Source organism: Cenococcum geophilum, assembly GCF_001692895.1.
Source record: "Cenococcum geophilum 1.58 unplaced genomic scaffold K441scaffold_63, whole genome shotgun sequence".
NCBI classification, from domain to species: Eukaryota; Fungi; Ascomycota; class Dothideomycetes; order Gloniales; family Gloniaceae; genus Cenococcum; species Cenococcum geophilum.
Window position 1 is genome coordinate 307856 of NW_027137621.1, and position 27487 is coordinate 335342.

General features: G+C 49.2%; 8 protein-coding genes across 8 annotated transcripts; 6 read left to right on the forward strand and 2 right to left on the reverse strand.

The window, feature by feature from the left end:
- Positions 1 to 468: 468 nt before the first annotated feature.
- K441DRAFT_586729 (uncharacterized protein) lies at positions 469 to 867 on the forward strand (the record flags this gene model as incomplete). Its single annotated transcript, XM_067644648.1, has 2 exons — positions 469 to 541; positions 605 to 867. Coding segments are annotated over 2 exons (336 nt in total), but the record flags the coding sequence as incomplete, so codon positions are not given.
- A 4509-nt stretch (positions 868 to 5376) lies between these two features.
- Positions 5377 to 8232, forward strand: K441DRAFT_708598 (glycoside hydrolase family 3 protein). Its single transcript, XM_067653787.1, has 5 exons — positions 5377 to 5506; positions 5572 to 5940; positions 6008 to 6127; positions 6188 to 6331; positions 6386 to 8232. The coding sequence occupies exons 1-5, from the start codon at positions 5392 to 5394 to the stop codon at positions 8017 to 8019; spliced, it is 2382 nt and encodes a 793-aa protein (XP_067498328.1). The 5' UTR covers positions 5377 to 5391; the 3' UTR covers positions 8020 to 8232.
- A 1041-nt stretch (positions 8233 to 9273) lies between these two features.
- Positions 9274 to 12584, forward strand: K441DRAFT_620526 (glutathione degradosome; the record flags this gene model as incomplete). Its single annotated transcript, XM_067645933.1, has 5 exons — positions 9274 to 9627; positions 9677 to 9808; positions 9859 to 10425; positions 10476 to 10662; positions 10718 to 12584. 5 exons carry the CDS (start codon positions 9274 to 9276, stop codon positions 12235 to 12237), a joined length of 2760 nt encoding a protein of 919 aa, XP_067498329.1. The 3' UTR covers positions 12238 to 12584.
- Positions 12585 to 13064: 480 nt separating this feature from the next.
- K441DRAFT_708600 (uncharacterized protein) lies at positions 13065 to 15587 on the forward strand (the record flags this gene model as incomplete). The annotated part of the gene is made up of 4 exons (XM_067653788.1): positions 13065 to 13082; positions 13449 to 13586; positions 13661 to 14218; positions 14273 to 15587. 4 exons carry the CDS (start codon positions 13065 to 13067, stop codon positions 15395 to 15397), a joined length of 1839 nt encoding a protein of 612 aa, XP_067498330.1. The 3' UTR covers positions 15398 to 15587.
- A 611-nt stretch (positions 15588 to 16198) lies between these two features.
- Positions 16199 to 18462, forward strand: K441DRAFT_700251 (uncharacterized protein). Its single transcript, XM_067653235.1, has 2 exons — positions 16199 to 18217; positions 18285 to 18462. The coding sequence occupies exon 1, from the start codon at positions 16289 to 16291 to the stop codon at positions 18089 to 18091; it is 1803 nt and encodes a 600-aa protein (XP_067498331.1). The 5' UTR covers positions 16199 to 16288; the 3' UTR covers positions 18092 to 18217; positions 18285 to 18462.
- Positions 18457 to 19719, forward strand: K441DRAFT_700252 (uncharacterized protein; the record flags this gene model as incomplete). Its single annotated transcript, XM_067653236.1, has 2 exons — positions 18457 to 18994; positions 19235 to 19719. 2 exons carry the CDS (start codon positions 18457 to 18459, stop codon positions 19468 to 19470), a joined length of 774 nt encoding a protein of 257 aa, XP_067498332.1. The 3' UTR covers positions 19471 to 19719.
- A 45-nt stretch (positions 19720 to 19764) lies between these two features.
- On the reverse strand, positions 19765 to 22437 carry K441DRAFT_586611 (cysteine proteinase; the record flags this gene model as incomplete). The annotated part of the gene is made up of 3 exons (XM_067644639.1): positions 19765 to 20754; positions 20814 to 21129; positions 21206 to 22437. 3 exons carry the CDS (start codon positions 22435 to 22437, stop codon positions 19765 to 19767), a joined length of 2538 nt encoding a protein of 845 aa, XP_067498333.1.
- Positions 22438 to 24988: 2551 nt separating this feature from the next.
- On the reverse strand, positions 24989 to 25153 carry K441DRAFT_586678 (uncharacterized protein; the record flags this gene model as incomplete). Its single annotated transcript, XM_067644645.1, has 1 exon — positions 24989 to 25153. One exon carries the CDS (start codon positions 25151 to 25153, stop codon positions 24989 to 24991), a length of 165 nt encoding a protein of 54 aa, XP_067498334.1.
- Positions 25154 to 27487: the final 2334 nt, after the last annotated feature.

Genomic DNA, 27487 nt, shown 5'->3' on the forward strand with positions numbered 1-27487 from the left:
CTCTGGTATCGCCAGTGTAGTAAGTATTTGTAATCTGAAGTCAGATTCTGTTTGCTAATATTGGACCAGTATATCTGAATCTTACCACGGACGGAACGAGGTATGCTGCTTTCGGGCTACCAAACAGCCATTCAGCTTGCTGCACTTGCAGGTTTCTGGGCTGCTTTTGTAGCCCACTCGACACTCTCAGATTGTTCTGCTCTGCAGCGGCAGATCCCAGTTACCGTTTAGTTACTTCCAGGCATCCTCCTCTTACTCGGCACAATAATAATACCGGAAAGCCCCAGGTTTCTTGTGGAGAAAGGCCTACTATTGTCTGCGGAAGACGCGCTTTTATAGTTGAGGGCATTGCCTAGGGAGCATCCGGATATTTTGGAGGTTGAGGAACTTCGAGAAGATACTCAAACCCTGGAAATATTGGATACACCCGAACGAAGCTTCTTTCATGAGCTGCTAGACAAATGTGTCAGGAAGCGGTTATTCATTGGGGTTGGCTTGATGATTGCTCAAAATATGGCGGGCTCGAATGCACTCAACTACTGTGGGTTCTCCCTTAGGAATTGGCTCTTATTTCTACGCCACTTGCTAACGTAGTCACATCTAGATGCACCCACCATCTTCATGTCCACTGGCTTTACCTCTGTTTCCTCATCACTTTTCCTCACTGCCCTCTTTGGCATCGTCAAAGTTCTTTCCGCTACACCCTTCATGTTCGTATTTGTTCGACTGCGTGGCAATCGTTTCTGGCTACAGTTTGGCTCTGCTGTATGCGATGTCTCAATGCTTGTTTTAGCTTATTGTGTCCGTCGCATGCTAGCACCCGGAAACACAAACCCGAAGCAGGCCAGCTTACGGCGGATGCAATAATCCCTGTTCTTACGGTTTACATCATTTGCTTTTGCTTTCGGTGTCTCCCTTGGACCGCTCTCTTGGAATATTTGCAGCGAGATCGTCCCCGTCCATATAAAAGCAAGGTGCCGTGCGATTACAACCTGTGTTCAGCGGCTGTTCCAAATTGCCATCGCGGGGATTACGCCACACCCGCCAGCGAGCATCGGATGGGCCACATACCTTCCGTACGCGGGCCGTTGCGCCGCTAGCTTACCTCGGGCGCCCCACCGGGAAGAGCGACAGATGATCTGTTTTGTCAACCAGGGAAGGGACCGCAAATGGAGTGCATTGAGGAGGTAGACGAAACGACAGCTCTTTTACGCCGCCAGCAACGTTCAGTAGGAAGGCGAGATTCTATTAGATTCCCAGTGTGAATGGGTGGTGAGGAGTTCGGGTTGGATTTGGAGGGCAGAAGGAGAAAGAGCCTATGACAGCATCTTCTAAAGATACATGGGAATAACTATTCTTCGGGATGATATTAGAACGAAAATAAAATATGATGATGATTTTCCTCACAAACGTACCCGTTTGGGATGCTGGATTTTGCCTAAATTCCTAGCGCGATGTAAGGGCCGATCTAGAGCTATCCCTTCGTGCGGCAGAAGTCACTTTTTGTATTAGGCACTTTTGGCCCCCCCTGGACCCCCCTTCCTGTATATCGTGTGTCGTGTATAGGGGAGGCGGTGAGAAAAAAATTCAGCTGCGTTAGGGTGCAGTACGGTCGTGTTCGTGTTTAGGGGCAGCACGGAGCAAACGTCAGGTTCATGNTCAAAGTATCGCAGGCATATCGGCGCGGTACTTATCGGTTCGTAAAGCAGTACGGTGCCAGTACGGTGCTAGCGTTGGGTTCATTCAGGTTAACGTGCCACCCCAGGCAGCGAGACCCCAAGCGAGCCAATTTTTAACACGTTTTCTCAATTTCAGTAACAATAAAATACAGTAAAGCCGCGTTTTAACGTTATCTTGGTACACCGTTCATCTACGGTATACCGGTCAATAGCCAGGAACAGTTGATTTTACTATGAGGCGTGTAAGGCTTTACGTTTAAATTTAATACGCCGTTATGTTTAAAGCTCTCTTATACAAGAACGGTATAGCGCGAGCTATTGTGGTGTTGGAAACCCTATTTTTGGGGCTAATTTGGGCGCCTGATGGGAGGTTAATTGCCCCGGAGGATTAGGAATAACTATTCTTTAACGGAATTGCTTAATTCTTAATGGAGGTTAACTGCATACATCTGCTTTATTAATCTATAGTTTAACCGACTGGTAAATGTATATCTATAGATTATTATAGGGGTGGTTTAAATTCCATCTCCACCGGGCGTAATTTGGTTATGGTATTTCAGAGCATAAGAGGCAGCAGATCCGGGTATACTGCCGTAAGAACCCTTAAAAACCTTAGAGAGACGCTGCTCGCTTTTTTACCGATTAATTTTAACGCCCTTATATAATACGCCAGATAACAAGGAAGCGATAATAAGGTTAAGCCACAAGCTATTAAGCTTAATGAGTTTAGATGCACTAGAGCGCCTTAAGCTCTATAAGGGGCAGCAAGAGGAGGGTAATAAGACTCTAATTACAGCTCTTATAAAGGCAGAGAGAGTAATTCAAGGCCGTTAAGTTGCGCAAGTAAAGCAGACGACTATTACAAGCTTCTTTAAGTAGTTATGAATAGAGAGAAGAGTTGATTTAGCCCCTTGCAGCGATTAATAAGTAAGCTCGCAATATAACGTTTCCATACGGCATAACGTTCAAACCCCCTACTACCGAGCTGAACGGTATAACGAGGTTTTACTGTAGCTTTTTTATAAGAGGCCAGTCTGACTGGGACGTATGATCCTTCTAAGGCACTAGTAAAACCTTTCGCCCCTTGTCTGTCTGACCATGTCTTCTCTGGGACGTTGGTGAAACCTTCATCTATCTGGCTACTGCCTCATCTGATATGTACCATTTGGGAGAGTCCGTTACATTTTTCTAAAATTAAAAAATTTAATATAACGCAAATATCTTTAATTTAGCTAGATCCTTATTACTACTAATAAACTAGGGTTTTCCAATTTTTTTGTAGTTATAGTATATTTATATCTCCCTTTTTACCTAATAAACTTATTTTCTAAGTAGATAGTTTATTTTTAAGATATTGTGAGGTGACAAGCTCCGCTCAGCCACCAGACAAACCTGCAAAAGGTAAGCGAGTGACTGGCAAGTTGCCAGGCACGGCTATGCGGAACAATATATATAAGCGAGGTGACTCCGTCACCTGACAGATATACTTTATTTTGGAAATAGATTTAATAAAATATTATTTTATGTGTGGCTTAGAATTAGGTAATTAAAGTGGCTCGCTTGGGGGGTGTCTCGTTGCCTGCGTAGGCAAATCGGCGCGGAGCTTGTCGGTTCGTGGGGCAGTAGGGTGCTAGTCATCGTCTTCGAGTCCAAATTCGTGTTCGAGTTCGAATTCGAGTTCGTAATACCCTTCGGATCATCAACGTAGTATATGTATAAAGGGGGAGGTCGGCATCTAAAGTCTTTGCACCTTCCCGGTTAGGAAGTTTAGCTTACCGCTCGGCAGAACTTTATATATTTTATTACTAAAGGTTTAAAACTCACATTTAAAACACTAGATATCTATATAAATAGTTACTAAGAAAGTAGGAAGAGGGTACTGATGAGATATTACTACTTAACTAGAGGACCTTATAGAGTCGGTGGCGGAGCCAGAATAGAACAGGAACTTATAGACGTAGATAACTTTAAAACTAACCAGCTTATTATTATCCAAAGCTTTAAATACAAGTTTCAAGCCTTTAGTAATAAAATATATAATTGTGAGGCATATTGCCAGGGTGTATGGTAGGGAGCAGGCAAGCCGAACATGAGTCACAGGAGAGTCGATGGAAGAGGACGACATGGCAAAGAGTAGGGTAGGGCAATACCCTCGTACAGAGACGAAACGATAACGAGAGGAAGGGCTGCAAGCCCGAGGAGCTTATAAGGAGGTGCCAAGGCCTAGCCGAAGGCTAGCCCGGGCAGCCCCTGAGGCTTCCTAGGCGATGCACTCGAGTAAGGGATAAAATATCTCTTACAATAATGTTCTGCCAGACGGTAAGCCAAACTTCCTGATCGGGAAGGTGCAAAGACTTAAGAGAGCGACATCCGTACCAGGCTTTAATTATTGAATTAACAATGTAATGATTCGAAATCGTGAAACCAATGACGAAAACTTTGTTCAACCTACCCAATATCCTAAACTACCGCAATACTATATTTATATTTAAAGCTTCAAGTCAAACCTCAGGTGTACGGCAGAACGACTAACCGTCAATAAATGCAGTTAATTGATTGGTCGAGCTCTGACCACAAGTTATTGGACGGGTTTAACTGTGCAAGGGATAACCTTCCTACCTTTGTCCTTGTATTCTCGGTAGGGGTATACAGTAAAATCTCCTTAATACGATATGGGGTATATAACGATAACCTCTACATTACGATCTACACCCCTTAATCAAGCCTTTTTTGGTGTAATATTACGATAATCTGACTTTTGGCAATATCGTTAAGCACTTACCACCAATATCGGTATAACCAGTAGAGAATTTGTATGGGAGAGGGCCCTATTTAGCCCGCGAGGTAGACATCCTAAGCCTTTTTAGGTATTAAGCTCCTCTTTTTCCTACTTATTCACCCAACACGTGACTCTCAATATAACAATACCATTGGTATTACGATACGATCGGCCGAACAAACTGTATCGTACTAAAGAGATTTTACTGTAGCCTTGTATACTCGTTCGTATGTGCGGCAAGCTCTTTAAGTAAGTTGTCCGTCCATATAAGCCTGAATAATGCAAGAGGATCAATAGGATTAACTTGTAGTGGTGGGTTTGGTGCGCCATCAGTGTACAGAGGGTCAATAGGAAAGGGGTTGAAATTAGGCTGTGGCTAGGGCTCGGGCGGTGGAATTTTGGCCTTCTTGTGCTTTGGAACAATATATTAATCAGGTTTAACAAGGCCTGCATCATCGGAAGTACGTTTACGACCCTCTGTGGTGGTTTAATTAATATACAAAGCTATAGATACTACGGCGGAGCCGCGTGTTATTCGCGTACGGGCCTCAATAGCGCTTGGGATAACTCAGCAATGACCCCTACCGTATCATAGCCTGTTCTCTATTACAACGTTGCAGGGACTTCTATTTGTAAGGGTAGACGCTATGCAGGCATTGTGTCAGCACGAGCGATACAAAATCCCTTGATGATTCGGCAATTGACTTTCTCTAGTGATTCTGCCTCTATTTCTAGTGCGGGAATTCCCATCGTCATGAAAGCGTTTCCTTGAACGTAAGGGCCCTGCAGTTGTAAGCTGCGACTGGATACTGCGGTATTTCGGCATTCCTTACCCACTATGCAGTTATAAGAACCTGAAAAGCTCGAAGACTTTTGGGTTTCAGTGTCTACAAGCACATCTTTAATCTGCAGTATACAGTCTACGGTCTACAAATGTCTATTTTACTTGTGACCGCTATCTTATTGTTTGGGAGTGAAGTATTGGCACTCTTCCCGGACTGTGTCAATGGCCCATTAAGGAATAATACAGTCTGTGACACGTCAGCCTGTAAGTTTCCTTTGATCACCCACGAGCCCCATTGTCTGCATCAATGCTGAGAAGTACTAAACCAGCTTCTCTCTCAAGAGCAACTGCTCTGATCTCCCTCTTCACTATCGAAGAAAAGCTCATCAACACCGGCAATACAAGTCCGGGAGTGCCCCGTCTTGGACTACCACCCTATCAGTGGTGGCAAGAGGCCCTTCATGGTGTTGCATCATCACCTGGTGTTAAATTCTCAGATTCTGGAGATTACAGCTATGCTACTTCATTCCCGCAACCTATATTGATGGGCGCTGCCTTCGATGATTCCCTCATTACTGATGTGGCTACCGTAGTTAGTACTGAGGTACGTGCATTTAATAATGCAAACCGGGCCGGGCTAGATTTTTGGACGCCAAATATTAACCCCTTCAAAGATCCACGGTGGGGTAGAGGCCAAGGCAAGTATCTGCATTAATGTCCAGCAAGGGCCTGAGGAATAAACGGTTACTAAAGCTTATGATTTAGAAACGCCGGGAGAAGACCCATTTCATTTGTCGTCGTACGTACATGCTTTAATTAATGGGTTGCAAGGCGGGTATGATCCGAAGTACAAACGTATAGTAGCAACCTGCAAGCATTTCGCCGGTATACTAAGAATCCTTTTACCCACGACATCTGTCCGCTCCCGCTAAAATTCTGCAATAGGTTATGACATAGAAAGCTGGAATGGTAATTTCAGGTATCAATTTGATGCTCAAATGCAAATCCAAGATATGGTAGAGTATTATCTACCACCCTTTCAAAGTTGCGCCCGTGATTCCAACGTTGGCGCTTTCATGTGCTCCTACAGTCAGTCTCGGCCAATCTCTCCGCCTTTTAAAATTCTAGAGCTAAATATGGTAGATGCTGTAAATGGAGTCCCAACATGTGCGGATCCCTATCTGCTACAGAACATACTCCGCGAGCACTGGGGTTGGACGAACGAGCAACAGTGGGTTGTTAGTGATTGCGATGCAGTCCAAAACATTTATCTCCCTCACGAGTGGGCTTCATCCCGCGAACAGGCAGTGGCAGATGCTTTGAACGCAGGAACAGACATCAACTGCGGCACCTACTATCAAAATCATCTTCCAGCAGCCTTTGCTCAGGGCCTTTTCAACGAATCTACGTTAGACCGAGCTCTTATCCGGCAGTATTCCTCTCTCATACGTCTTGGGTATTTTGATCCACCGGAATCCCAACCATATCGTCAGTACGATTTTAGTAACGTTAATACCCCCGAAGCTCAACAGCTTGCATACAGGGCTGCAGTTGAGGGTATAACTTTACTCAAGAACGATGGCCTTCTTCCGCTTTCTCTCAGCCCCAGCTCTTCAATTGCCCTTATTGGAGATTGGGCAGATGCCACTCAGCAAATGCAGGGCAATTATTATGGGCGGCCTCCATACCTCCACAGTCCACTCTACGCCGCGCGGCAATTGAATGTAACTGTAAACTATGCCCAGGGCATTGGAGGTCAGGGAGATCCAACGACGGACAATTGGCGTCCTGTTTGGCAGGCTGCAGAGGCGAGCGACCTGATCATCTTCGCCGGAGGAATCGACAACTCTGTCGAATCAGAAGGAAATGATCGCGTATCTATCGCCTGGAGTGGCGGGCAGCTCGATATGATCGGTCAGCTAGCCATATATGGCAAGCCTATGATCGTGCTCCAAATGGGTGGCGGGCAGATCGACTCCTCCCCGCTTGTCAATAATCCGAATATCTCCGCACTCCTCTGGGGAGGGTACCCAGGCCAAGATGGCGGCGTCGCGCTATTCGATATCATCACTGGCAAGGCGGCGCCTGCTGGCCGTCTGCCTACGACGCAGTATCCAGCTTCTTACATCCACGAGGTTCCAATGACAGACATGTCCCTCCGACCTGGGCCGCACAACCCGGGGAGAACATACAAGTGGTACAACGGCACTGCTGTCTTCGAATTTGGCAGTGGACTGCATTACACCAATTTTACGGCGCAGATTCAATCTTCCCTTCAACAGAGCTATAGCATTTCCACCCTCCTCGCCACATGCCGCGCGAGCAACGCAACCTACCTAGATCGCTGCCCCTTCTCTCCGTCTACTCTCGAAGTAACCATCAGCAACACAGGTAACGTGAGCTCCGACTACGTTACCCTCCTCTTTCTCACCGGGTCTTTCGGGCCTGCACCCTATCCTAAGAAATCGCTGGTGGCGTACCAGCGCCTCTTTTCTATATCTCCGCAATCAACGAGCACTGCTAATCTCAATCTTACGCTTGGCTCGTTAGCGAGAGTGGATGAACAGGGAAATAAAGTGCTTTACCCTGGCGATTATGCGCTGATGGTTGATATTCAGCCTATGGCTATGGTCAATTTCACGCTGACAGGTAATCCGGTGGTGTTGGACGAGTGGCCACAGCCGCCAAAGAATAGAAAGGGGAGTGGAGTCGAAGGGCTAGAAGGGTATTTTGCGGGAGGGTATGGCAGCGATGTGGCGCAGGAGACGGTGTCATAATGCATAATGTAGTTCTGTATGGTTGGAAATGAGCTGAGCTCTGCTTGTGTACAGTTTGTTGGACGCATATCATGTGGAGTAGCGTAGATCAAAAGCGATTGATCTTTCCCGCTAAGAGTGCAACTTGCCCAATCCCCGTAAGCCGCATCTCGGGGAATAATTGGGGCTCGTCTATTTAGGTCGAAAAGGTACTTGGCTTCAGTATAGATCCCGTTTAGGAGCGCAGCTGTTATTTGTACAACATGGAAATCTGGTTGGAACCGCACTGAGGTGTTCCAGCTGTAGTGAACCGCTCCGCTCCGCAATCATGCCTGGGTATGAAATGATGACCACTCTGGTAGGAGGAGCTCTACATGCATTCGGAAGAATTTTATGAGCAATTGGCCGCATGCGTCCGAAATATCTAGTCTATATGTAGATGTCACGTTTTTTTTTTTCGATTCATCGTCGATCTGAAAGAGACATACAACGAACGGACTACCTCTTTTTGCTGGGTTAAAAAGGAGGAACCCCAAAGCTAACATGACATGTCCGATATGTGCAAAATAGGTGCCTAGTAGAAAAATAGATAAAAGAAAAGTTAGAAGCGATTGCTGATTGATTTCTCAAGCCCCTCGGCGCTTCCGCCATATGCATAGCTCGTCAATAGTTGTACCTGCATAACCTTGCATGCACGTAACCTTGGAATGTCCTACGATCTGGAATTTTTTGTGCTTGCAGGCGCGGGCAAGGCATTTGGGTAGGTCTGGCCAGCGCCTCAAATTGTAGGAGTCATCCATAAATTTCGCAATTCTGGAGTGCTCGCTCGTCATCCCATATATCCCTCATTGTAGGATTGGAGTTCAGAGCGGTGTATGATGGCGGCCATTCGCCATTCGACTTTAAGTACTGCTGCCATTCCTCGTACGCAGCCAAAGCGAATCTATCCCACGCAAGATGTCAATTCTGAGAATGAGTGTCCGGTTCTTCGACATGATCCAATAACACGAGCGTCAGCGGCTCGACAGTCAGAACTATTCCAGTGTCTCAATTTTACCGGGTGTAGTTCTGTCGGCCGTACTATGTGTCAGCTTTCGAAGCTGGTGGATATAGAAATGCAGCTATCGAGTGTTCCCCATGGTGGTGATGTATTGTTGAGGCAAGGTGAGAAAACTCGAGATCCCTCTCACGCCACCAAAAAAAATTCGGGCCGAGCCGAGGTCAGGGGTTTCGCCAAAGCTCTGGTCCCACCTCGAAGATTAAAACAATCTTCTCATGTCGTCCATTGGCTCATTACAGCATGCGCTGACAGATCCACGCGGGGTAGAAGATACCACAGTTCATTATGAACCAACTATGGACGACGATGGTCGACCAACCGCGGCGACCAAGCCAGTGGCCACCCCTGCCTTATTTCATCGCATGAGGCACGACAAATCCATTCTTGCGCTCGTTGTCTCTAAGGCGTATATTTTTGCTGGTACACAGGTTGGGGAGGTTCTAGTGTACAGTCTCGATACTTATGAGCGTGTTACTGTCATTGAGGGACACAGAGGGAGTGTGCTGGGGCTTGGCTTATCACACGACCAAGAGCTCCTCTTCTCAAGCGCCGGAGATCGGATAGTTAATGTAAGCTTGTGGCTACAGCAATCTAGCTCACTACTTATTCTACCGCTAGGTTTGGAGCACGCGAACTTTCTCACGGGTATACTCCATATACTCCACCTACGACGTTGGCGACATATTCTGCGTCTCGTATTCCTCCACCCTCCAGACGGTATACTTGGGCGCTCAGAACACAAGCATACAGGTATTATGGGCCCAACGGAAACTCATAGACTGACACTGATATTTGGACAGTGGTATGACTTGAAGGAAAAGGACACGCGACCACGGCCTAAACCCACATCACACCCCTCGTTTCGAGAAGACAGATTCTTTGACTCATCTGGACCAGGAGGAGTCCGAACGCCAAGACGCCAGTCAGTTGAAGGAGGTCCTCGGCATGCTACAGGCGGACGCTTACTTGAGATCGACAAACAATATATACGTCAGTTTGCACACTTTGGGTACGTGTATTGCATGCTATTGGCTCGAGGGATAATATCGGATGATCCAAGTGAGGAAATACTCATCTCAGGCGGCGGAGATGGCGTCATCCGGTTGTGGGGTTTGGATGCCAAACGTGGAGGTGCTATCTACGAACTCCATAGGCTCGAGGATGGAAGAGAAGAGGGAGAGTCTATCTTGACACTTGCATTGGATGGAACATTTCTCTATAGTGGACGTCTTGATGGGGAAATAAACGTCTGGGACCTCGAGACCAAGCAGCTTGTGCGAAGCTTGAAGGCTAAGACTGGTGATGTCCTGACTCTGAGTGTGGGTGGTGGGTATCTATTTAGTGCTGGAGTTACTGGAATTGTTCAGGTAAGCGTATGCATGGCCCCCTGATCTATAGGATACTGAAAATCCTACAGAAATTCAACCGTCAATATGAGAGCGTTAGCAAATTTCAAGCACACAACCATCTTATCTTGGCGTCAACTTTCACTATATATAACGACCGACCTATTTTCGTGACTGGAGGAAATGATAACACTGTAGCGATCTGGGATGTGCGTGATTGCGTCTCTGCCCCCGCTAGTGGGAAGAAGACTAGCAATGGTAAGTCCCTTCCAATTAAAAGCCATCTACATTGTCGCTGACATTGATCCCACAGAGCATTTATTTGAAAGTCTAAAGCAATTTGTTTCCTACCGTACGGTGTCTTCTGATCCACGATACAAAGGGGACTGTCGGAGAGGTGCCTCGTACCTTCGATCAGTATTCAAGAATTTCGGGGCAGCTACTGAGATGCTGAATGCCGAAGACCCTTATAATCCAATCATTCTTGCAAAATTCAGAGGTAATCCTGCCAAATCGGCATCACGAAAGAAAATTCTATTCTATGGCCATTACGATGTCATTCCAGCCGAAAATGAACAGGGCAAATGGATCACCGATCCGTTCTCGATGCAAGGAATTGACGGATATTTGTATGGACGCGGGGCATCCGACAATAAAGGACCAATCATGGCCGCAATATATGCTGTGGCTGATCTAATTGCAGATCAGACACTAGACTCGGATGTCGTTTTCCTAATTGAGGGCGAGGAAGAGTGCGGCTCTCGCGGTTTTGCTGATGCAATTCGCCGTAACAAGAAACTCATTGGTGATATCGATTGGATCCTTTTAGCCAATAGCTATTGGCTTGACGATCATGTTCCTTGCCTTACATACGGCTTGCGTGGAGTAATTCATGCTACAGTACAAGTCGAAAGCAAACACCCCGACCTCCATAGCGGAGTCGACGGGAGTGCTATGTTGGATGAATCCCTCAAAGATCTGGTAATGCTTCTCGCCAAACTCACCGGTACCCACGGGAGAGTGCAAATTCCATGTTTCTATGATCCTATTCTGCCACTCAGCCACGAAGAGAAAACACTATATGCGGACATTACACAAACGCTACTTCGAGGAAATCCTGATCTCGGTGATCCGGAAGAGCTTGCAACGTCGCTAATGCGACGTTGGCGAGAAGCATCTTTGACCATCCACCGTTTTCAAACATCGGGTCCAGAAAACTCAACAATTATCCCAAGGCTAGCTCGTGCCTCGCTTTCCCTACGTCTCGTGCCAAACCAAGAGTCTGCCGAAATTGCGGGGATGCTCACCAGCTTCTTACATTCTGAATTCGACAAACTTGGCTCTCAGAACCGACTCACGGTTACAATCGACCACCAAGCCGAGCCATGGCTTGGAGACTTCAATAATGAGATCTTTAAGACTCTGGAAGAGGCCATTATGAAAGTCTGGGGCCCAACCCAAGGCCGACGAAAAAGCTCGGTGAGCGCGGCCAAGTCACTCACCAAGCAACTTGGCTTCACTTCCTCTAAACCTTCTCCTGCAACATCGAACACACTCGCAAATAGTAGTACTAGCGTCGGTGACGATGTGCCGAACGATAATGAGTCTAGCCAGCCGACAACTCTGGCCAGAAAACCACTGTATATCCGTGAAGGTGGCTCCATCCCATCAATTCGCTTCCTAGAGAAGGAATTTGGCGCTCCGGCAGCGCATCTGCCGTGTGGCCAGGCAAGCGATAGCGCGCATTTGGACAACGAAAGGCTACGATTGCTGAATTTGTACAAGAGTAAGGATATCTTTAAAAAGGTGTTCAGGGACTTGCCAAAGAAGTAGACGGTTTTTTGAATGGAGTATTCTTGCTTTTGGGTTGGTCTTGGAAAATTATGGTACTTTGATGGCGGTGCTGGTTGGAGTTAGAGTTCTGGGCTCTTATACCCTTGTTCAGTCCTTTGGAAATGGAGAAATTGTAAATTGTGCAGTCGATTAATGCAAGTCTGCTGTATCACTCAAGAGACGTCTTGGCGATTCTTCTGACTCGCCAGAAGTACTTTGGACAGCCTTTTAGACGCCTTTAGTTAGAGCATATAATCTGCAGCAACAGGACATATCCTGCGTATAGGGCTAAAATACGTGGGAAGAACCATTCGATTAGTCCTCGCCACTCTAAATTTAATCCAGACAACATGAAATAATTTAAAACTCAAATATATAGACAAACCGGCATGTTTTTCTTCAGTATGTAAGAGCCGTTCATGAGGGCACAACTAGGGCGCCAGAAACCGAGTGGACGCCTTAATGAGGCAGGTGATAGGTGCCCTTATCTCATAAATCAGACGGATCGTTGGTGCGCACGGACGTTTGTACTGCTCCCTATCCAACGAATTTTCCACGGGGGTCCGAGAGCTTATGGTCCAAGCTTTGGTGGTAGTCGAAAGTTGCCAGGTGAACGGTAGGGAGCAGGCAAGCCGAGCAAGAGTCACAGGAGAGTCGATGTAAGAGGACAATATGGTAAAGAGTATGGGCTCTTAAAATATAAGGAGCAGACGAGTGTATTCTTGCCCCGTAACTAAGCACGTGCTAAGTTAACTAAGTTCGGTTAAATTCTGCTACGGAGCGTCTGATTTACGAGATAACACTCACCAATCGTCGCTGGGAGAAACATGTCCCGCATCCCGCAGGTGCGTGCCGCTGTGTTCCGCGCTAGCTAATGGAAGGATCCTTGTTCCTATATGGTGGCTTGAATTCGTCCTCGCTCCCGTGTTCCCTAGCTGAAATAATGCGGCTCGAGGACATGTCACAGTTCCTATGATACATTAGCGCAGGCCGCCCGGTGACTGGGCTGGCCCTGCTCTCAGGTTTCTCACTGCCCCAACTCGAAGACAAGCTTTTGCTGCAAACCAATCAGTACTTGTGCGGAGACCCGCGTGCAAATCGCGTAGATTTCATACAGACAACCAAACCTACAATTGCGCATGGAAGCCATCCTTGGGAACCTCCCAACGCAAGGATGGAACGCAAAATGCATCACGGATCTACCGTTATAGGAAGACCAAAACTTCACGAAAGGTCTAATTCACCTGGTTGACGCGAACGGGCAGCCCATATCACAGATCACTAATGACACGTGGGGAGTCACGATCGCCGACTGTTACAAGTACTGCAATATGAGCGCGATCCCATATGTACTGACCCCAAAACACGCAATTGCTAGTTGAAGACATTTCTATAAGTCTCCAGAAGCTAATGCACCGCCCAGAGTTTCGATTTCCAGCAATTTGCTGCCTCTTTCTCCAACTATCTACTTCCATGGTTAGCACTCACGGCACAACTGCCCTACGAAACCGCCACGCCATGGGGAAATATGATGAGCTTCTGCCTTGCAGTCGGTAGTCCGACCATGATCACATACTCGCTGACGCTCACCATCCTCAACCGATACTGGGTGCGCGAGCGGTTCCACAAGTTGTCCATGAAAGCGCAGTCGCACGCTGTGCATGACAAATACGCTGAATACAGCGACCGGGTGCGTGCGATCCAATATCTGCTCCAGGAAGCGCAGCAAGTGCCTCTCCGGGCATCGCAGGAGAAGGGATGGTTGAGTAGTCTACTAGTTGCGCCGAAGAATCAGNCATGGTGGCGGAACGTGCAAAAGAGGTTAAGAACGACAAGAAGAGGAGTTACGTTTTCGCTCGTTGCACAGATCCTGGCCGCTGCAATTGCGTGGTTATTCACCGTCAGCAGCTCATTCATAACCTCAACAGGTGATATAGTTGTTGCGTATCAGCTGTCCTCGAGTAGTTTGTGGACGTGGTTGGTAAGCGGAAACCACCAGTCGTTGAGGGGTGCTCCTTTGCTAATTTGTCCCTAGATTCCTGTCATCTGGGGATGGGTCACGGTCGGAACTCAGGCAAGTGCGGACTCGATCGACGAAGCTCTTCACACCGATGATGCCTATCGGGCCAAAGAATCGCCTGTCAGTGATGAAGGTCCTTTTACGGAAGAGGGCGAGCAACTCGGCATCGTTGTCCGGACAGGTCTCGCTCTGCAGCCTCATCGCATGCCGACTAACGAGGCTGCGTTTGAAGCTCCTCCAGTGACAAATCTCGAGCTTCCCGGCTGGTGTGGCGCTGATATCATCGGTGATGAGAGACTAGAAGGTCCCATCTTCAATTATGCACGCGTCTTTACATGGTGGCAGCTGGCCCGCACTATCGAGTCCGCAACGGCAACTACGCTCGCTGCGCTCGCTAGCGGCAAGACATGCAAGCCAGGATCGTCATGGGACTCTACGAAACGACCTGAGAAGAACTTAGCAGGCGACCTATGCACCACAGCACAGTACTGCGGCCTAGATCGCGACAGAGCTCCGATTATGGCGTATCCCGAATGGAGTGAGATCGCGGCAGAAGTCTGGAAGCGCATCTTTGTCGCAGCTCTCTTCGCCGTTTTCGTGCAATGGGGCACAACTGGCCCAGGAATACTAATAGCTTATTACACACCTACCAGAGGAATTGGGTGCCGGTCAGGCGGCTATGCACTTTACGGCGGTTTTGCTACGCTAGTATGGATACTCCTTACGGCATCGATGTTCTTCTCCCACGCCGCGCTGCTGCGGTATCAGCGCGAGCACCGCAATACACCTGCCATAGACTTTCGCAAACATAATACGCGCACCTGGGGCCACTCCGCGCTATGTGGTGCGGCTGTCCTAACCCGCGTTTTGGGCAAGTTGATAGCGGCGCTGAACGCCTTCTGGTTGGTCTTGAGCTCGCTGCTCGAATACACGGGAGTCTACGATCGGTGCTATTGTAAGGGCGATCAGCTGGGGCTTGGCGGCAATGGCTGGTTGGTGCTGTTCAAGACTGACGCTGAGCTAGCACAGTTTGCGACCACACCGTGGGCCGGGGGCGTTGCCATGAGTGTTATTGTATGCTCCATTACTTATTTTTTCTTCTGGCTGGGTAGCCGGAAGGGATATTTAAGTGGAGCGTAGGGTGCAAGCACTGCGGTGAAAGATATCCGGGATTTATGTTTGGAAATACTGGACAGCGGAATTGCTACGATATATGCAACTTCGAAATATGCTCTGTGGCTATAAATAGAACCTTTTCTAAGTTGATAACTATGACGTGTGTTGAGAGTAGAATAGATACCAGAAACTAGGTACAAACTAGGATAGTGGCACCCTCAGACTTTTTGAAGACGATTTTGCTTGGTGGATTTACATGATTGGTTCGCAGCTGAAAGATCGTCAGAACTCTCAGCACCCCGAATATAAGTTCTTGCACCTTCCTAATTAGGAAATTAAGCGACTGCGCACGCGCAATCACGGGTGCGCAGCTATCAGCCTACCCCACGTAAATTTAGGCACGATCCCGCTACAAATGCGTAATTTTTAGCACTGCTACATAAGCTGCAATACCGGCTGCGTAAATTACAGCACTAATAAATTTTAACAAATTTTAAGTTATAATAACTACTTTAATGCTACTAATTATATAATAGCTATAACTTAGAATTTATATAAAGCTTATAAAAATTTATATATAAAAAAAAATCTTACTTAATAATATACTAAGAGAGTTAGTAACTTAACCTCCTAATTAGGAAGGTGCAAGAACTCATGACAGCGATCTCTGTCGCTCATCCTTTGACGTTCAGCCAGTGACAACGATCGTATCGTAACCCTCGTATTCTGTGGAGGCTGTGTACAAGCGCACTAATTTAATTGGCCCACGCGACCTCCTGTCTAGTCTGCGCGTTTTACGAGCCTTATGATATTAACACGGCGTCACCTCAACTAGCCATGCGACAATGTCGGCCAGAGACTATATGATATTCCGAACTCGCCGAGAGCTCCTCCGGAGCCTCGCTCAACAACACCATGGTCGGCAGCCAGCATTATGGCTTTAATGGTAATCAGGATGTCTATGGGCTTGGGATTCGCATCGGTTACTACACACAGGCGTTATCGGTATGGGCAGCGAACCGTTTTGTGCCGGGCGAGGCCCCCTACCTCCAATCTGTCAATATTCTCTTCATGGTTGCCATGATATTTGGAACTGCTTTTCTCTGTCGGGATACGTCAAGCACCTACGCCGTGGAACCGTTCCTACTTATTCAGATTACTTATCTCGTCGCCTACATCGGCACCAATATGTATGGCGTGAGTCTTCGACGCCAGGATGGACAACGTAAGGACAGTCTTCCATGGGTTGCTCCTGTCAAGCTTCAGTTGATGCAAGGGGTCTGTTTCATCGCCCTAGATGCATTCAGCATCTGGTATTGGTTTGTTGGAATAAATCAAATGAAGAGGACTCCAACCCCTAATAATCAAACTATGGTGTACTGGCTGTATACTCAAGGGAACCTGCTTGGTTGGGTTAGAATTGCCAATCTGATTCTCTGTGTTCCTTGGATTCTGGGTAGATGCTTCCGCTTTACTCTAAATGCCATTCGAGGTTACCGGAATCGTCAACTAGAGAAGGTTACCGAAGGAAACTTCATGAAGGCCCTTGAGAAGGAATTGCGGGAGGCACTACAAGATAGTGAAGACAGTCTACACGGCTGCGAAGATGAACTCCGCGTCTCTATGGAGAAGCGGCGCGAAGAGCAAGAGCAGAGCGACCCATTAGCCACTCGCTGTAGCACTCAAACCGGGAAGGACGACATTCTCCAAACAAGATCCGCTGAAAGAAGTGAAGGTTGTGATTGTAAACGTGCGATTCCAGCCTCGACATCTCCACATAGCCCACTAGAAAAGATTGAACTGAACGAAGAGGATTTTGACTTCTCTGGGCCAACAAGAGTGAACACCGTAAATATATCCCAACCATCATCGCCAACAACCAAATCAAGCAAAACTTTCAAAAGTGGACCGGCGGCCATCTCACCATCCGGTACATCAATCATTCGACAGCCATCCGGATCTTCTTATAGCATCGATGCTCTCCTCTCAGCAAACACCTATCTCACCCGGCTATGCCCGCCACCTTCTCCGCCGCCTTACTCCCTCCTTCGTCTCCCCTACACCATCCTCACACACCCACACAGCCTTCCCCGCATCGTGACGCTCATCTATCACATCCCGACCTATCTTTTCCCAGGCATGCCTTCACCAAACAAGCGAAGATGGTACAAAGGCTTCTTCAACTCCTTGACGCCTCAGCTGCCGCACCTCATGGCCTTCCTCTCACAGTCCTACTCGCGGCCGCCGCTGAGAACGTGGCCGGCGCTCCTGCATGCCGCGTTGACCTACCCCGCGTCACATGTGCCGACCGCCAACACGCTCGGCCTCGTGCAGCGGCTGCACATGACGGCGCACCCGCCGCCGCCGCCGGACCGCCGCGCCATCATCGGTGACGCCATCACCACCGCCTCTATCTTCATCCAGCTCGTCATCTCGACCGAGCTGACGATCCAGTGGAACTATGTCAATGGCGTGCAGAGCATCTTGCCCGTCGGCCAGCTCATTCCGTTTAGTCTGGGTGTGGGCGCGCTAATCAAGGTGGTCTGGGGTGCGGTGTTTGAGGAGCAGGAGGAGGGGTGCAGATTAGTATGCCGTGAGGCGGAGAGGAAAGAGGAGTGGAAGGAGGTGTCGAGGTTGTTCTTTGAGCTTGTGGAGAGGCAAAGTAAACCGCCCGTGAAGGCAGACGAAGAGCAGAAAGAGGAGAAGGTCGATGTTTAAGACGGAGTTGGGATGGAGGTTTGCGACCTCCTGGCACGCTTTAGAGAGAACTGGAAGTACATGAAACGCCACCGTTCCCACACTATAGACTGTACATGTATGCCACTGTGCTTGGGATTATTCAATGTATGATATCCTATATAGTGCTTGTATCAAATCTTGTTTACGACACCATCTAATTTGGCCCGTTTAGCTGCAGGTCTATCAGTCTCGGTCTCGCTCGGCAACTCTTCGGGTCTATGCTTTACTAGGTCGCTTGGATTTGTTGATTCTATCGATAATGCGGCGTGGTTCCTTCGCTACTTAACATCTACAACACCAGCCTTCACATCCCTCAGCTTCCATATCCCCCTGCCATACACCCAATGAAGCTCTCCTCAGTAGTTGCTCTTTTTTCCGTTGCCACGTCTGCATTAGGAGAAAAGCCTGTACTAGCTACATCCGACGGCTCAACCGCCGAGGCAGCTTTGACGCCCAACTTCTCAGCCTTATCCCAGAACGCGCTCAACCAGCTCTCATCTCTCGTGCAGAAATCCTCCATCTACCTTGCAGACACTGCAATTTCCGCTTACCAAGCATCATTCAAGTCTTGTCTCGCCTCCGCTGACTGTAATAAATTCTCCACAGAAGTCCAAGAGAAGCTTCGTGAGGCCCAAGATGGCGTTCTTGCAATCGACTATAATAAACTCTCCACGGACGCGCAAGAGAAGTTTCGTGAGGTCCAAGACGTCGTTTTTGCAATTGACTACAAGAACCTCCCCACAGATGTGACAGATTGGATCATAGCGCACCCATACCAAACTGCTTTCCATGTTGCCGGTGGTGTAGTGTTTTTTGCACCGGGCCTTGTGTCCACCCCACTGCTTGGAGCGCTTGGGTGGACGAGCATTGGGCCACGCGCAGGTACTATTCTCCTATTCTGGGATTTGCACTAGTAATAATAAATGCTCTACCTCGCCCCCCCCCCCACCTTTTTTTCTCAATACGATCTTGAGCATCAACGGCCCTGTTGTCCTGCTCCACCCCTATCCCAACTTCTCCTAGCACTGCCACCCCGGTGTCAGTGTTTGTTACTTGCCCATTTCGTTTTATACCACTTACTCCCTAGAATCTTTGACTGACTTTTCTTTTTTCATTTCCTAGCTTCCGTTGCTGCGGGCATTCAAGCCACATTGGGCACTGGCGCGGCCGGCGGTATCTTCGCGACGTTGGAAAGCGCGGCGATGGGCGGATATGGAGTCGCTCCTGTGGCATGGAGCACGAGAGCCGGAGTGGGGGCTTTTCAGGCAGCATCGTGGGTTTGGGGAGGAGAGAAGCAGAAGGCTGAGGATGCAAAGGACGAGAGCGGGGCGGAGACGCCGGAGAAGAGCAATTCATGAGTGGTGCGGTTTGTTATGGGGTGGTGACTGCTTGGGTAGAGGCTTTGACTTTGATGGCAGCCATTGAGCTCGAGATGGTCCCAGTGCGAGTAATAGTGCATGGAACATTAAACTACTTTTGTCATTAAGGCGATAACATCAAGGGGAAAGGCGTTAATAGGCTTAAGTCCGTTTCGAAAGACATGCCACTGAGATCAACGTTATCTATTAATACAGAAGTTAAAAACTAGATGGAATTCCAATGAAAATTGCTCCGCCCCTTATGAGTTAAGACGCAGAACCATTGTTTCCACTTTACATAGTCGCTCCGGCAGGTGTGGCTCCATCGGCATCCAACAATGCCGCCTCCTCGTCATCTTTGGGCTTTACTAGTTTGATGGTAACGTCTTGATCCTTCGAATACACGCGAAGGCCGATAACACAAACCGCATTCCAAGGATTAATCTTTTCCTCGGCGGGAGGAGGATTGGCAGCAGGCTGAGGAGCAGCGTCGGCGTCCTCGAGAGAAGGCCCACCGTCTGGGTCCGCGCCAACCTCGGGCGGGGTTGGATAGTCCGCGGCGGCGCTTGGTTTAGGAGCGGCGGGCGCGGTCTTCTTCTTGTGTTTTCCAGTCTCCTTAGCTCCATTCTCTTCTTCTTCCTCTTCCTCACTTTCTTCGCTCTCTTCCTCATCTTCACTTTCATCTACCCCCTCACCTTTCCCATCTTCTCCTTCCTTGCCTTCTTCTATATCTTCTTCCGATTCCTCTTCCTCCGACGACTCCTCTTCCTTCTTCTCTTCCTCCTTTGCTTCAGGCTTATCCTTCTTCTTCTCCGCAACCTCTTCTTTCTTGGCCTTCTTCTTCCCCTTATGCTTCGGCTTCTTAGCTTTCTTCTTCTCGGCCTTCTCCTTCTCAGCCTTCTCCTTTTCAGCCTTCTCCTTTTCAGCCTTCTTCTTGGCCTCCTTCGCCTTTTTCTCTTCCTCCGTCAACTCCACAACACCCTTCGCATTAGCCATGTCATAATTCATGCCGATCTGCCTTAGTTTCTGCGGATTCTTCTCCGCCAACTCCTTTACCACATCTTGCACCTCCGGCTTGGTCGGAATCTTTATAGCCGCAACCTTAGGCAGGACTTCGTAGCGTCCAGGCTCCAGGTCCACTTCGGCGCTGATGGACCTGTTGCCGAACCAGGCGCCGCGGGCACGCACGATGTGGTCGCCCGCTTCGGCGCCTTCTTCCTGCAGCAGGAAGTGCAGGTCGAACCTGTACTGGCCTTCGAGGCCTCTGAAGTAGCGGTCGTCAAGCTGGGACAACCCGGTTAGCGTCAATGGGATTCTGTGATTCAGAACTAGCGCAGACGAACCTGTGAGAGCACAAACACGGTCGGGCCGGCCTTCTTGATCTCTACCAGGAACTTGGTGTTGAGGTAGCCGCTGACCCACGACACGTTGACGCTGGCCCATTGCTGGACGACCGTCCACTCGTGGTCGAAGAGGCGTGTGCGGTCGAGCATCTCGAATTTACTGCGGAGGTCGTCGTACGACATCCAGAACTCGCCGTCGTCGCCGAAGCGGTGGTTGAGTTTGCTCATCCAGTACGGCGTCCATTCCTTGGAGCCGTCGCTCCACGGGCCGTTCCATTCGCCGATGCCGTTCCAGGCTCTCTTGCCCCAGGGATTTCTAAAGTGATATTGTGTGAGCCAGGACGTGCCGGTGAATTTGGCGAGGGGCTGTCTTGGAATACTGAAATGCTTACCTTATTAACACCAGCCTAACTTTGTTGCCCTCCTCGTCCTCCTCTTCCACGGCCTTGAGAATGGAATATGCGTGACTGAGGGCAAGACCTCTTCTGGCTTCAGAATCAGATCCGAGCCACGGCGACGATGCTGCGAAAATGAACTGCTTGTTGACATTCAAGAGTTCCTTCCAGAGCCTCTCCTTGCTCAGAATCTTGTTAGTCATGATGTTGGTTGTCACACCACCCGTCATATCCTCAACTGCCTCTCCAGAAATTCCGCCTTCAATGGCTTCGTAGTCACCATGTACTTTAGCGTACGCTTTCTCCAGCAGTGGAAGCCAGATTTCATTCGCGTCCGCACATTTGGCGAAGTAGAGAGCATCGGAGCCTGTTTGGTTGTTCTTCTTGTACTTGCGCTCCTTTTCGCCGCTGGCATCGTAATTATCGCCAAAGACATCGAAATCCTCATTTGTAAGATAAAGGTTGTCGTCGATGACTGTGGAGACCCACTCTCCGTCGCGATGAAAGACGAAACCATAAACCCCGCATTCTTCATCACGGGCAACGCAAACCTTGTCCATCAGCTTCTCGAGGCTGCAGAGTGTAGCGACGGCTGCAATCCACCAGCAGTCTCCGTTTCTACCTTGGCGTACGTCAGAGCTCGAGTAGCCGTCTACCACAAACGAAGGATTCTCATAGATCCATTCAACTCTGTGAACGGAACCTGGTTCAGAAGAGCGAGAGCTGCCAACGTAGTCGAAACATTTGCTGAGGAGGTTCATGTCCAGCGAGACTATAGGACTAGCCAGAATGCCGGAATCCTTAAGCGTGTTCAGGCATTGCTTGAGCTGAAAAACGCTAACAGGGCTCGCACTTGAGGGGCCAGAGTCCTCATCATCGTCAAAACACGATAGCAATCCCTTCAAGCAATTCCCCCGCCTGAAGTCCCCCTCAATGTCGAAGTCGGGATCGGTGAACTTCTCGTTGGTGCGGTTGCACTCCCGCACAATGCGTTTGACCTTGTTCCTACATTCCTCCGCCGCAGCCTCATAGCTCTCGGCCGCATTTTTGCCTTTGGCTGGCCCCTTCTTGTGTCTTGGCGGGAGGAGGTTGGCGTATAAGCTCGGGGGAAAGATCGAGGTGACCTTGCCCGGTTTCTTGGTTATCAGGCTATCCCAAAACTCGTTGAGGGTCTGCTGAGGATCTTTGGCCGCTGGCGGGTCCTCGGAAATTCCAATATCAGAGGCCATCGCAGGGAGTAGTGGTATTCACAAGACGCTGGGTATGGATAGAGGAGAATTGCCCGCTCGACGAAGCGGGGGAGCTGTTGTTAATTAGATGCGCTATCAGCAATGCTGCACGGACGGTTTGGGGGCCAGCCCACCTAGCTAGCTACCATTGGGCCAATTCGCCCATGTCCGGGAGGAGACTTCAGCCCCCGCGTGTCGGAGACTGCGAAGTCAATAAATGTTCGCCGATTGTGCATGTGCTTCGTTGTTCATGCCGTTAGGCAACATCTCTCCAGTCTAGCTTTCATTATTATCTGTGGGTTTGGGGCAAGTAGCGTGTGGTTGCGGCTTACTGGTAGCTTCACTTAAGCTGAAAAACCTGGGGCGGGGTTTGCAAATGCGGGGTTAAAAGCCAATAAACTTGTCTGCTTAGGCACACCGCAAAGCATTACCAATCTTAAACTACCCTGGCTTAACACCACCAGAGCGAGCATAGCATCGCCGGTAAAGCTAAATTTAGCTTTATCTACCTACTTAGAGTCACCTATATAAACCTACCATCACAGTGACCTCGATGTACAAATTTTCCATGCTTCAGGGAGATTGAGAGTGTTGTACGAGGGATGGGTTATCTTGGAGAAGATCATTCTCTTTTTATTTCAATGACATATCCTTCCTCCGGCTATCCTTCACGATATTGGTAATTTTTTGCTTCGTTGCGGACTCTAAACGCTCCAATCTTGATCAAGTAGAGCATGCTAACGGTAGCGCTGCTACGGCGGCATGTAGTGCAACCAGCCGTTATGAGTTGCACCGTCGCCAGATAGTGCAGCTTGGTAGGGTTAGAGTTAGGTAGCAGCACTGGAGAACGGAGAAGTGCAGTAGTGGCGTGAAAATCGTCCGTCAGCGGATACTAAAATCCCGCCTTGCTTACCTGTGATCAAGCGTGTCTGAGACGGAGTATTGATCTGTAACTAAATCTGACTTTGGGTGGCTTCGGTGATACAATGGCGCAACGACTAACCGCAAGAGGCGCCTTGATTGATGAGTTTTGATAGTTTCATGCAACAGCTTCTCTTTAAAAGATAGCTCCTCTATAAGAGGATAGTCCGAATAGTCATATGGGCAAAGAAGAGTGGATTGAGATCTTGCTGCAGCGATGCTATCATATGGTGCTGGGCTGTTTGTAATTCCATGCGCCTGATTGCATGAAGCGGTGGATGGGTGTAGTGGAATGGCCAGGCAGATGTGATCAAGTGCTCACGTTGGCGGATTAGGAAATCGCGATTCTGAGCGCGAGGCGTGAGCTTGACAATGGGGAGTATTTAGAGTGATGTGAGATATAATGTGATCGGGTAAGCCGTAAATCGGAATTCAACTGCAAGCCTAACCGAGGATCATATTAACGAACGTAATTTTCACCGGATAGCTGCAGTATCTTGCCTGTGCCCAGAGATCCGTCCGGTGAGATATGCATGTGAAGTTTCACGGAGAATCTAGACCAGTAACAAATTTGTCCAACTAGGTACCGAAATCGCGTCCGTAAGAATACACAATTTACCTCCCACCGTATTGAGACGATAAAAGCATCAAAGTATGCTTCAACAACAGCCACGCAAAAAAATCCACAGGGTTTGATACATTGAAATCCTGCAAAAAACCAACGACAACGCGCGGTCTTACATGGTAGGGTCCTGAAAAGGCACGGAAATGATTAGAAATTACGGGAAGGGGAAGGAGGCAGTGGTACAATTGAAGGTTCGTAGGCGAGTACAGGAAACTTTTTCAATCAACAGGCTGAAACAAGGGCAATGGCCCACTGATGGCGTGAAAGAAAGCGGTGAGATGCCACGAAGGATGCTGACTCCAGCGGACCAGATGGAACATTCCCCCACGCCACATCCAAAACCGATCTAGAGCAGAAGTTCAAGTTTGCTTTTTGGTGTACCGATTGCGAGGCCAAAAACGAAAAGGACGAGATAGCCGCCAGGTTAACTCCGGGAGAAAAGGTATCCACCAGAGGCGCCGCAAATTCCGCAAATACCCGACTGGACTGCCCAGCAGACATTAGAAAACATAGAAAACCGACAGGGAGATTGGAAAGCCGATGGGAGCGATCGAGGCGCCGTGACAAGGCCCTCATGCAACGAAATGTGACAGAGATCTTGGGGAACCGACAGCGTGGACTTGGGGATGGGGCATCCCTGCCGGCTGGCGACGCAAAACGCAGATCGTCACAGCACACCACAGGGGTCCAAAATCATCTGCGGTCGCTCATCATTAGCATTCGCTTGTCAGCTTTCTTCTCCTCATTCCTTTTCTGCTGGGTGCTCGCCCTTTCGCCGTCGTGGGAATGCCGAATGCCATGCGCATAAGCAGCCAATTGTATCATCTTCAGGCTTTCTTTTTTTCTCCTTTTTTCTTCCTTTTTTTGTTTAATTAAATTTCTTCGGGTTTCTGGTCTCCGGCGGTGCAGTTTGGAATGCAGCCGCACCACGTGGGAACGATGCGTAGGAAAAGAGAGCTTTTGGGTTTAGGGGTTTGTGCGTACCGCGTGTCAGCCAGCCTCCGCTTAAGCCTTGTACGTGCACGGCCTGCACGTCTTCAACTTGCAGTGTTGGCATTCGAAGATGTACCAGTGGGGCCCTGAGTGGCACATGTTGCAATTCCAGAGAATAAGGGTTGTGTCTGATTTGATCATTTTGAAGGAGTGTTCGCATTGGCCTGGAACTGCCATTGTCTCGAGTTGTAAGGCTGAAGGGCTGAACGGGTGTTGGAGGCCTGAAGCGATTGCAGATGCACGTTAGTGAGGGTGATTTGGGCGCGCAGCATATGTATAGTCTGGGGATGTGGAAGACTACTATGCGAGGACGTTGACGCACAAGACCTAGCCAACGTAAGGCGTGGGATGCGTGTTTCGACTGCGCTGACTTGAAGTGGCTGAGCAAAAGCAAAAATGGTAGGTGCAGATGAGTAAGGTGAATCGTATGCTCGAGGAAGGAAAGATCTAAAGTCAAATGGTGGGACGTGGGCTCTGATTCGGTCACTGCCGGCGCGGAAACGGGTCAATCTTATATCTGGCCTTCGCCCTTATTAATTTGCTGCTATCTCCACAGTGCGTACAAGAAAGCAAGTGCGTTGCCGAAACCGACTTTTTACAGTCTAACGAATTCGTGGTGGCCAGGCAAAACGGCCTTGAGTGGTGTCAAATGCGGACGGCCGTTGCATGGATAAAGCAGAAGATGGTCTCTTGGTCACACGCTGGGAGTAGAGTGGAATCTGCATCTTGCTCCCTATATCTGAGCATCAGTGGCATCCTCCACAGCCCGCTACTAGGCCAAAAAGTGACCTGGCCCGATGAAAGCAAGAGGTGCTTGTCAAACTAGGACTGGCTGGCCCGCTGCCGCGGACATGGTAGTATCTCTGGGTAGCTGATCCTTGTTGCAGAGAAGCGTAGTGTCATGCTAGGCCCGAGTGATGACGGCGTTATGAGAGTGTTATGTTGGCGCATCGCATGTGTCACAGGATAGCAAGTACGGAAACTGGTACGAGTACTGGTGCAGGATAGGCGGGCCAGTGGCTGGACACTGCGAGTCTAGGAGAGTCTAAGGGAGGGAAGGGGGATGGCTGGAGGAAAGAGAGTCCACTCTGGGCCTTGGGATGGGGCGTAGCGGGCTGGTTTGGACAAATACCAGTGGGGATGGGCTTGAGGAGAAGGGGAGATGGGTTGCGGCGCGATGTACCGATGTTCAGGGACCAGCCAATCGCCGGCCTGCTACCAGTGCAATGGTTTGGGTTTGGGCTGAGCTGGGGTTGAGAATAAGGTTTGAGGTATGTGCGAGGGGATGTGCTTTTTTTTCTTTGCTGGCCGCTTGAGCACGACCGGCCGCGTGAGCTGCACGAGAGTATCTATACGGCCAAAAAAGCACTGCGAGAAAAGGTGCCCGGTGCCAGGTGCTGCCAGGTGCCCACCGCTGCCTGCTGCCTGCTGTCCGCCCGCTACCCACATCCTGAACAGGCTCCTGCAAGCGGCCCTCCCCCCTGCCCCCCCGCTTCCTCCAAGCGCCACCTGGCCGCGGTCGAACCGGGTCAGCGCTGCACTCTGCGTTCTTCCTGCACTGTCTGCTTGCTTGCTTCCTACTTTCTTTTGTAGGCGGTCAGCCGGTTCACACGTCAGGCCCAAATTGGCGTCCTGCAGGGCGCCATCGCGAACGTTGATTCTCCGCCTGCACGCCCACCTTTGCGGATCTCCTCCCATGGCCGCACCGCAACGAGAAATGTCCGATCGACCCATCGTCTGCCAGAGTCTGCGTGCAACTCGCCCCGTCGTCACAGCTGCTGCCGTCCGGCTACTGCCATCCCTTCACCCTTTTCCTCTCCATACCGTGGCGTGCATTCCGCTCCTCAACCGCTACTTCTGACGTTTCAATGGGGAAGCCTGCATCGATCTGGCTTGCATGGGCCAAACGCCCTGGCCAACCTCGCATGCCACAAAATCGCCCGTGGCAGGCCGATCTGCTGCAAGAATCACCGCGAAACCCGGTTCTGCTCGGCGGCTGCATGCAGCCTCATCTCATGGTCCGTCTTGGGCGCTCTTCGCTAAAGCACATGTCCCACTAAAGGCCGTTCCATGGCCCTTGCCTCAAAGCCCCAGAATCTTCTTTGGGATGCGGGTATACCGGAAGTGGTTGACCTCGCTGGAGAGGCGGCTGCATGGCTTAAAGATTTGGACTATGCGTTAATCCTTTAATGCTTGGCACAAAAAGTTCCCGTTTTTCCGCCAAAATAACGCTGACAATTTTAAATGCAGTACTTTATAGCTTATTAAGCTTTATATTTTACATTATATGATTATTAAAGGAAAGCATATGGTTATAAAGTGATTGAGCTATAAAGCCATTGTAAAGTGCTACGTTCAACCCCGTTTTTGCGGGAAAAAGGGAATTTTTTGCGCCAAGCATTAAAAGGATTGACGCACACGCCAAATTCCCCCATGGCCAAGGAGACCGCCTTTTCCAAGGGATCAGCTCGTCAAAGTTGGTCCTGCATGCGGCACTGGCCAAGTCGTCTG

Excerpts from the sequence above, each read along its gene's own strand:
- K441DRAFT_708598 (XM_067653787.1), top strand. The coding sequence starts at position 5,392 with ATGTCTATTTTACTTGTGACCGCTATCTTATTGTTTGGGAGTGAAGTA. Across the intron at positions 6,128-6,187 it reads AACCTGCAAGCATTTCGCCG|GTTATGACATAGAAAGCTGG; the intron begins GTATACTAAGAA and ends ATTCTGCAATAG. Across the intron at positions 6,332-6,385 it reads CGCTTTCATGTGCTCCTACA|ATGCTGTAAATGGAGTCCCA; the intron begins GTCAGTCTCGGC and ends TAAATATGGTAG.
- K441DRAFT_700251 (XM_067653235.1), top strand. The coding sequence starts at position 16,289 with ATGGTCGGCAGCCAGCATTATGGCTTTAATGGTAATCAGGATGTCTAT.